Genomic DNA, 9,904 nt, shown 5'->3' with positions numbered 1-9,904 from the left:
GAATCACAACATCACAAGCATTTTATCATTGATTCATCAACACGGTTTCCACATAAATGAAAACTGCTGATCACACAATCTAAGAGCCCAACTTCCAACCGCTTATGGTCAAAATCCAAAATACTCTCTTTCATACAGACAAATTCTCACATTAGCAAACTTGGAATTTTCACATCTATTCCAAAGCATGTCTGAATCCTAAGAAATCATTCGGCTGATTCAACACTATTCAGGAGACAAACTGTGCGACTGCGAAGAAAAGAAAAAGTCTATTTCCTTTCGCGTTGCACATGCTGTGATTATTCAAGTGTTGAATTCCCACGGAAGGGTTCAACTGAGCCCTGAAATACGCTGGTGCACAAATTAAAATAGGTGTAATTGTTTTCAAAGTTTGCTTATTTTCTCTCAAAAATCCTAGAAAAGAAGGCATGAGTGTGATTTCTCCGGTGATGTGGTCACAGCTCGACAAAAAAACTTTAGATTTCTTAAAAGGAGTTTGTGCACAGTCTGCCATTTGGGATTACGCTGGTATATCAGAGCATCATCATCTTTAGGAAGTCAGCCAGCACCTGCCATTATATTTTTATCATTTTTCATTCTAATTATTGAGAAATCTGCGGCAAAGCTGCTGAAGAAGCACTACAGAGGAAACTGTTTTCTCAATGAGATTTTACTGGTGGGGAAAAAAAAAAAAAAGCATTTGTGAGAGGAGGGGAGAGGGTGTTAATTAAAATTCTGCCAGCCTCCAGTTCTGATTGAATACAACAATCAATCTGTGAGACGACACTGCACTTTTTTTTCTTTTCCATACACGTTCTGAATCTCATCTCGGAATAAACTCTTCAAATATGCTCGGGTAAAACGCGATGTCAAATAACGCCTTGCTAGTCCTCGCTGTGAAGGGAGTTTTAGCTCCCCGTCTCCCTGCTCTGGGACCGTCTTGGCTCCCTCTCTTCCTCTGTCTCTCTCAGCCTGTTTTGCATCCATCTCCTCCTCCTCGTTCCTCCCAAACCCACTTCACTGTCTCGCCTTCCTCTCAAGTCTCGCTCCCTGTAATGTTCCATACAGAGGAAAAAGTTGGAAAAACAAGGCCTGCCAAGAGAGTAGTGCAGTAAAGGCGCACGGAGCGAGGAAGGGAAAGGGGATGACAAAAAAAAAAAAGGAGCGTGAGGGGAGATTAAGCTTAAAAATGGTCAGAAATCTGTTGATTCGCTGGAAGGGATAATGTCACAATATGGTCAAACGTGATCCCAAGAAGATGTTCGCAGGTGTCTGTTCGTCATCATGTGAATCCTCGGAGAACACCCGAGGAGGAGGAGGAGGAGGAGGAGGAGGAGGAGGCTGACTAAGCCCAATAAATACAGCCAGGGATGAATTCAAAAACATATTTGTACTGGTTGTACGACAAGCCCTGTGTGTTGTTAGCAAAGTTAAACAACTTCTAAAAAAACTTTGGAGAGGCGTGCGACAGGAATACACACCAGGGTCTCGCTGAGGGACAAGATGTGAGCGAGCGTATTCCCTGTGAGATGAGCACTTGAAACGAGGGGTGCCAGCGTTTCCCACGACACCGCCGCCGAACACCCCTCTCTCTCGACTCAACCCCGCCGACGCACCGCCACCACCGCCATCATCTCCTCTCCCCACTTTCATCCGGGCAAACAACAGCACCGCTGACTCGACTGCCGAATGAAATATTCATAGCAGAGATAAAGCGGATGCAGCTGAAAGACTGTGTGTACCTTTCTGTATGCCGTTTGCACCGGTGGGACCTTCGGAGCCGGTTAGGTGTTCAGGGCTGCTTGTTTGCGCTGGTGGTGCGTTCCTGAGGAGGAAGGAAAATCAGCGGATTAGAACCACCGGTGCAGCACGTGGGGGGAAAAAACAGGTAGTAAATGTAAAGGCCTGCAGAATAGAGATGTGGAAGTTTCACAGTTCAGAAGCAACACAATGTACACGGCCCGTGGTATTAATATATGCCGAATTGAATGTGAAATTAGTGGCTTCGGGTTCTCCGTAACAGTAAATCGGAGAGCGAAGCGCAGAAAGACGTGTTTTTCATAATCATTCACGACCACGGCAGCATGAATATCTACTTCTCTGAGTGCTTTTCACATCTCGACTCGTTTGATTAGTTCTCAAAAACTGCTCGTGAACTTTCGGGAAACTTTCTGCTTGAAGAAGTAGTTCAACATTTAGTGGAATTTACATGAAAGTTACTTCTGGCTGAGTTAGATGAGATGATTGATACAACTCTCATGTCCGCGCCGTAAATGTGAAGCTGCTGCCAGCAGATGGTTAGCGTAGAGAAAAGAGAGAGATTAAAAACAAAAATCTGATTCCTTTTACGCAGACGTTAGACATTTTGAGAAGTACGTTTATTCACTCTCTTGCCAAGAATAAAAAAAGAGAAGATTGATACCATTTATGTAGCCTGGAGGTACATATGAAGTGATCTCCAGCGGGCATTTAGCTTAGCTACGCCCAGAGATGGTTAGCTTAGCTTACACATGAAAGAAGAACAGCTAGCCTAGCTCTGTACAGCGGTTATATAATCTTAATATCAACACATCATAAATTGTTTGTTAAATGATATGTGTCAAACATAAGGTGGTATGTTCCTCATAAATGCATGAATCTTATGTTTTTCATCAACCTTGTGGCAGAAATGTCGGCCATTTTACTTTCCGCCTTCGTCAAATTGTGTATTTTGCATCTTATCTCATGAACCAGAATGATACAACAGAAAAGGTTTTGTCAATTTTTCCCACTCTCAAGCTGTGACTACATTAAAAAGCTGCCAGGGGCATTTCAAAAGCCTCCGTAAAGTGCAGAGCTGCATGTCAATGTATAGCAAACTATGAAAGAGAGTGTAGAGTAGATTAAACAACAAAACAAGCAAATGTGTCTCTGAAATCAGGTTTTTGAAGTAAATCTTTGCACTGGACACTAATTTGTTCAGGTCATACTGAATATTGTTCTACTCTTTACAGTCACTGTATTATTTGGGTCAAAGAACAAAATATTTAAGCTTTTAAAACTCCACTTACGATGATGCATATAAGATCTTTGTAATCCTTGACCATCAAAACAAATGGGCAGATAATACAATTACTGTGTTATCATATTTGGTTCGTAAGATATGGTGCAAAATCCATGACTCTGTGTTGGCAGAAAGCAAAATGGCTGCCCTGGCCACTGTGTGATGTTTTTGACTTCATTTCTGAAAATATTCCAAGATCCAAAAGTATACAAGTGTACCACATTTTATACTTTTAGTATATAGTAGTGAAAAGCAAGAAGAAGGGTTTTGTTTTTGTGAATTCACTAATTTAATCTGTAAATGTGTGAAATGGAAGAACTGAAAGTAATGCACATTCTAAGGACACGACCATTTTTGTTTCAGTTTCATTTTTGAGGACACTATATACAGGGTTCCTACACATTTGAAATTTCAAAATTCAAAACTTTTTCCAGACTTTATTTTCCAGACTTCTCAGTAAAAAAAAATTCAAATAGTGAACTTAGTTCACTTGATGTTGTCGGACTTGGTCTCATGCTGGGTTTAGCCAACGACGCTGTGACTCTCAGTCAGAGGATGCGGTGACAAGACGAAAGTGTTTTTTCCCCTGCATATGACTCACAACCGCCGCCTCCCCCATGTCGGAGATGTCAAATGATTTCACACAAAGTCTGCATTTAGCTTTCTTTATCCACTCGGGATCCAACCAGTCTTTATATTTGGAATTTATGAGCCAGTCGTCAGAGAATTTACCCATTATGAGTTCTGTCAACAATCATACAAGACATTTTGAATAGCTCACTCACAAACTTTGTGGACATCACCTGTCTGTCAAAGCAGCAGTGAAACTTGACGACACCTGGACGGGCCAATGGGTTGGAAGAGGATAGGAGCAGAGGGCGGGCATTCAACTTGTCAATCTGCCCAAATGTTTTCTGGGACACGTAGCCATGGATCAATTATATGAATGCGTAGCCTACTGTGCTATGCGTTTTAGCTGTGCTGCTAAGGGCCTGAAAAACAGATCGAGCCACTTCTTTTTTTAGATACTCGTAATTTTGTGTTTTAGAAAATAGAACAGTGGTAGTAGTCTTGGAAACATGAGTATTTTTCCAAACAATAGTTTCCATTTTCCATACTTTTCCAGACCTGGAAATTTATAAAATCAAATTCCATACTTTTCCATACTTTCCATATTTGCTTCGCAGCCCTGTATATAATCCTTAAAATTACAAAGGATGCTCAAACTGCCGGACAGCAAATACAGTGCACTGTCTAGTAAATAGGGAGTAATTTCAGACACAGCTTTATAAGGTAAGTTATGCTAAGCTATGCTATGCTAACTAGCTACTGTATATCTTTAGCATACAGACAGACCATCAAATTAATATCAATCTTCACCTCTAGCATTCAACAAGGAAGAAAACATATTTCCCCAAATGTCACGCCTACTTTAACTGCAGTACCTGTCCTGTAGTGGTACTCCGGTCTGGTTTGGGATTTCAGGAACGGGCCGGTGCCTCAACCGGTAGGAGCGAGTGAGCCGTGGACGTACAGATTTCCTCAACCTGGGCTGTGTCTCATAAATTGAGTTTTCAACCATTTCTCCAAGAAACACCCCCTGGTCTTCAGCCACACTCGGGATCGGGGCTTCATTCGGACAGGGGACCGAGTCAGTGGTAGAATAGAAGGTGTCTTCTGAGGAAACCTCCCAGTCTGAGGGCATTTCAGACGTGGAGAGCGACTCGCTGCTGCTGCTGTTTCTGCTGCTACTACTGCGACTGCTGCTGGAGTGCCTGGAAGCCGGTACGCAGCTACGTGCAGACGTAGATGTCTGGATGTTCTGGGGGTTACGTGGGGCCGGTTTAGGCGGGGACGGGTAACTGCTCTCTGGAACAGCTCCTGTTCCCAGTCCTGCTCCTGGAGGCAAAGTCTGACTCCCTTCCAGATCACACTGCCTCCTCTCATTTGGCTGTTTCTTCTGACATGACATCCCCCTCCTTTTATCCTTTAGGAAGATGTGTCTTGGATGCGGCACTGGTGCCCTCCGACCCGCCCTGCTCTCAACACCTTCCTCCTCATCTTCGTCTCCGCTCTGCTGCTGCAACCCCAGTGCTTCCAAACTCCGGAGGATGCGTCTACGGTGGCCCGTCGGCAGCACTTGAAGCTCCAGGAGGCGCTCATCCGTCAGGTCCTTGCAGTCTTCCAGAGCTTGATAGCCTCCCTGCTGGAAACATGAGACGTACTGGGATAGGCGCAAGGTGGACAGCCACTCCACAATCTCCTGGCTGGGCTCTGGAGGCTCCAACATGGTGCTCTAATCCCACATCTGCCACATTAGGAAGACTTTTAGAAGATGAAGTAGTCCGGCTTTACACTGTAGGCACAAAAAAAAAGGAGATAAAAATAAGTGATGGGTAAAGGAAAAGGCTGTAGAGAAGGCGTATGAGTGATCACACAGAATTTAATCTTCTACTTGAGATCCAACTTCATGACACCATAATTGTACCAAGATTATTAAACTTTTAAACATCCAAGCCAGGAATTATTTAAAAGACCAGTTACGCTTTAATGATGTGCACTTTTCCTCAAGCCAACATTTCCCGGAGCAGATATTGATTTTGTCTTAGAGCGAAGTTCCGCAGGTGAGAATTTAAAGATTTAACCTTTACTGTACGTGTCAATTTGAAGGCATTAATTGGCTCAGGCTGTGAAAACGTGACCTAATTTAACCCTCTGAACTCCCCAATCCACCAGCGGGTTTGAAAAGCATGTTATCTTTAAATATGAATGACATTTTTTTTTTGGTTCAATTGCGAAAATTGCAGCATTTATCAGAATCAGAAACCACATTTTTGGGGATTTTTAACATCCGACAATCTGTGAAGTAATCATGTATGATGTATAATTTCCCCAAGAAAATTTATCAAAGCTTTACACTGTGATATTTCATCAATATTGCTTCATTCTATATGTCTCATTAGGAAAAAAACAAAGCTACTTGCAATTACCAGATTCTGTAAAAATGGAAAATTCTTTGTTCTTCGGCGCAACCCTGAAGCCAGTAGTGACACAGCCGCGACCAACAGTTTTAAGGCGAAATGGGATGAACTGTTTGCACTGAGCCGGTAGAAATCAAGTATGGATGCATATATTAACCCTTTCAACACTCAATAACTTAGGCTTGAATTACCAGAAATATATGCCTATGCGCCAGGATTCCTTTACAGCAGGGGTGTCCAATCCTGGTCCTGGAGGGCCACAATCCTGCATGTTGTAGATGTTTCCCTCTTCCAACACACCTGATTCAAATGATCGTTATCAGGTTTCTGCAGAGCTTGATGATGAGCTGATCATTTGAACCAGGTGTGTTGGAAGAGGGAAACATCTACAACATGCAGGATTGTGGCCCTCCAGGACCAGGATTGCCCACCCCTGCTTTGCAGTGTTCTGGGGGGAAGGGTCGTTGATGAGGCTAACCGTTAGCAACGAATACGAATACGCGAGCGAATAGCAGCGTTAGCAGCGAAGACGACGGTAGTGAAACTCCATCGGTGCTTGTTGTTAAATATTTTCCCGTTACGTACTCTCAAAAACAGCGTATCGACCCGATTTGCAGCGTAATTTTGTCAGGCAACAGCGGCTGTTATGACGCTGGCGAGAACCCTGTATGCAATTATGATTATGATTATTATTATTATTAGCATAATTTATTTCATGACTGACTCGCTTGTTCACATACAGGGATTCCCACTGATAGCCAATCAAAATGAATGTAACAGAAAGTATACCGCGATACCGATCTGCAGGGAGGGTAGACGACGGGGTGAAAGCGGCCGACCAGTATAGCGAGCTATAGTGTTGAAAGGGTTAATACCACCTGTGGCCACTTGGGGAAATGTTGTACGATTTGATTCAAGTTTTTCTCAAATGTTGTAAAATAAATAATCCAAGAAATGTAACTTTTGTTTTTTTGTTTTGGGATTCATCGTCATTAGAACTTTGCTGTACCTCACAAAGGACATTTCTGAGTTCTCTACACTTCTGTTTCCATAGAAGTGGGGGGAAAAAATACCTGGAAACTGTTTGAGGTTCAGAGGTTTAAGGAACAGTTCAACATTTTGAGAAATGCATTCACTTGTGAGAGCTGGGAAATAGTCAGCCTAGCCTAGCTTAGCATTGCAGTGGAAACAAGGCTGTTATACAAACCAAAGTGTCAACATGGGTTTTGTCCTTAGATTCCAGGAAGTCACCACAAGAAACAGTTTGGGACATCACCCTGTGCAACCACAAACGTGTCATTCAGGAGATGCTCCTGTTTTAAACCTGCTTAGCTCCTGTTTTCACCTTGCAAGCTTTGCATGCACTCACCACATTATCTACTCCTTTAAAGTTTATCTGAAAACATGCAGGCGCACTGTGCAATACGCAAAAAAAGCACACCAGCCGATATAAGCAGATCTAAACGTGTGACACTCCTGAATGAAACAGCAGGAAGCAGCAATAGCAGTGAGGAAACAGTGCCATCACAGCTTGGCCCTATGATAAGGTTTGGGTAAGAAGTCTTAGAAAAACCACAAAGACGTAGCTTAAAATAAATCTCTGATGTAAGACCAGATTTCCTTTAACTGCAACCACAACAACAGAGTTTAAAAATCCAACAGCTTACATATTAACGCTAATGGCGAGTCATCGTTGTGTGTCTGTTTCCTGCTTCTTCTGTCACACCTGTTTCAAACACGAGCGCCGATGACTCGAGTCACCGTCTATCTTTCTATCATCTGTTCACACATGAGACTCACAGGAAGATACATCAACTCTCATCATGTCCACTTCTCCTCTTTTGGGTTGCAAAGCCTGCAGCACCCAGGGGACCTGAAGAGTCACTTCTGCTTTCAAGTAAACGCAATGTTTTGATGTGTGTGCGTTTGCAAGTACAAGATAAAGAGAAACTGACCGGTTTATTTGTGAACCCATATGTAGATGCAGCGTGTCTTTTTCATCTTTTTGCTCTCTGCATTGAGGACACAAACTGAAAGTCGCTGTGTCCTCATAACAGAAATCTATACGGCCTACGAGAGCAGCCCGGGTGAGGACTGTGCTGTTATAACACGCAGGGACCTGTATTGGCTCACATCCAGCGGCGTGCACACGCCAAAGCTTGCTCACACATTTGACCCGGCCTGCTTTTTTTTCTTTCTGCGCTCACACACCCACTATAAAGCACACACATGGGCAAACATTATTAAAGGCTGGATATTGGAGTTTTGATCCGCAGCTACTGCCCAGTGTGAGAACCCATAAAGTGTGCAGATCAATAGCAGAGCACAAAAAAAAAAAGAGAACTACACTAGATAAACAGCTTGCCACATGGGCATGGGGACATATGAAGCAGCATGTGTGTGTGTGTGTGTGTGTCATGAACTAGGCAACATCCAAGAGGAGTTTATTAGAGCAATATGCAGCTTCCTCTATCAAAACAAACAGGAGGTGTGTGTCATGCACAAGGCACCTTCTCCAACACCTCAGGTGAAGGCGGTGAGTCACAGCATTTGCACGCCCATGCATGCACACCTACCAACACAAACCCATCTCATACTTGAGTGCATCCCAGAGCCAGTGAACTTGGAACAAAGTCCAAATTGTGTTCCCTTCCTGGTTTGAGGAGGGAAAAAAAAAATACCTGCGCATGCTTTTACAGTTTGTACGCACCCCCCTCCACTACTACCTTCCATTGAAAACACAGCATGGCACATGTTTGCTGAAAGAAAAGCACTTTTAGACTTCCCCTCAGCTGTTTGGACAGGAGTCAGTGAAAGCACCACAGGTTCGCACGTGTGAGATCTGCGTGTTTACGCATCAGTTTAGCGCAACAGATCTCAGTTGAAGTCACTTTTGCTTCACCTTTGTACGCTTAAATTACAAGTACGTGATGATTTCTTCCAGCTGTGGTTGTTTATTTCAACCGAGCCACTTGCTTGTTTTTGCGAAATAAACGCAACGCGTGTTTGACGTGCGCGCTCGCGTCCGGTGTTTGGGTAAACTTACCTGCGGGTTGGAAAGCTTTATCCGCGCACCTTTACGCACTGGATGTGTCCCACTTTGTGTCACATTAACGCCGCTCTGCGTGTCTCCCCACCGCCTTTTGACACACTCTCGACTGTTTCCGTCGCTGCGCGTAAAAACTCCACGCCCATTTCAGGAGTTGAGTGCGAGCAGTAACCTTCCACTTCGGTGCGCGCCGCTAATAAAAGACAAAAACAAACTGTCCGAGCCTCTGATCGCGTTAATGAGCAGCTGGATCTTGTGGGTGACACTTTTGCACTGTGATTACGCGGATGGAGAAGTTAGTGTCTCCGCGCAGAGCTGCCTGTCAGACACCATGATGATAAAAAAAAAAAAAAAGTGCCTCTTTCATGTGAGAACAACAAAGTGCAGCCTCCTGATGTTTCCTGCGTGTCTCAGCTTGATCCTGAGGCCGCGGGACATGCATTTAACGGCACAGACAGGAATGCAGCTCAGGCATCCTTCCTCAGACACACTTCGTTTCGTTTTCATTTATTAGGAAAGTGTGATATGATAGAATTTGCAAATTGATCCACTAAAACTTTTAAAACCTGCCACACAGACAGTAATTGTGTTAATGTAAGGAATCACATTAGGAACTTCTCTAGTGATGCATATTAGTTCTTTTTTTTCCTTTTGTATAAGTTCTAGTTTCCAATAAAAATGCATGTTTTTGTTTTTTCTTACACATCAAATTGCTCAGTTTTATTCCTATTTATCTCCTGAAGCTTTCAAGAAGGATTTCTTCTCATAAATAATTATGAATTAATAATTCATAGCCTGATTTATAGATTATTTTATTCCTAAAACATGGTG

General features: G+C 43.2%; 1 protein-coding gene across 1 annotated transcript in view; it reads right to left on the bottom strand.

The window, feature by feature from the left end:
• The window catches only part of arap2 (ArfGAP with RhoGAP domain, ankyrin repeat and PH domain 2), a 173,628-nt gene extending 164,415 nt beyond the window's left edge, over positions 1-9,213 (bottom strand). The window contains exons 1-3 of the mRNA XM_008283445.1: positions 9,071-9,213; positions 4,489-5,399; positions 1,743-1,825 (exon numbers count right to left, since the gene is read on the bottom strand). Of these exons, the coding sequence (XP_008281667.1) occupies positions 1,743-1,825; positions 4,489-5,333 (928 nt within the window). The 5' untranslated portion in view covers positions 5,334-5,399; positions 9,071-9,213. The remainder of the gene's footprint in view (positions 1-1,742; positions 1,826-4,488; positions 5,400-9,070) is intronic.
• Positions 9,214-9,904: the final 691 nt, after the last annotated feature.

The sequence above is a fragment of the Stegastes partitus genome, unplaced genomic scaffold (assembly GCF_000690725.1).
Source record: "Stegastes partitus isolate 25-593 unplaced genomic scaffold, Stegastes_partitus-1.0.2 Scaffold312, whole genome shotgun sequence".
Classification (NCBI taxonomy): Eukaryota; Metazoa; Chordata; class Actinopteri; family Pomacentridae; genus Stegastes; species Stegastes partitus.
Note: the sequence above shows the minus strand (reverse complement) of the source record. Positions and strands in the feature narration are given on the sequence as shown.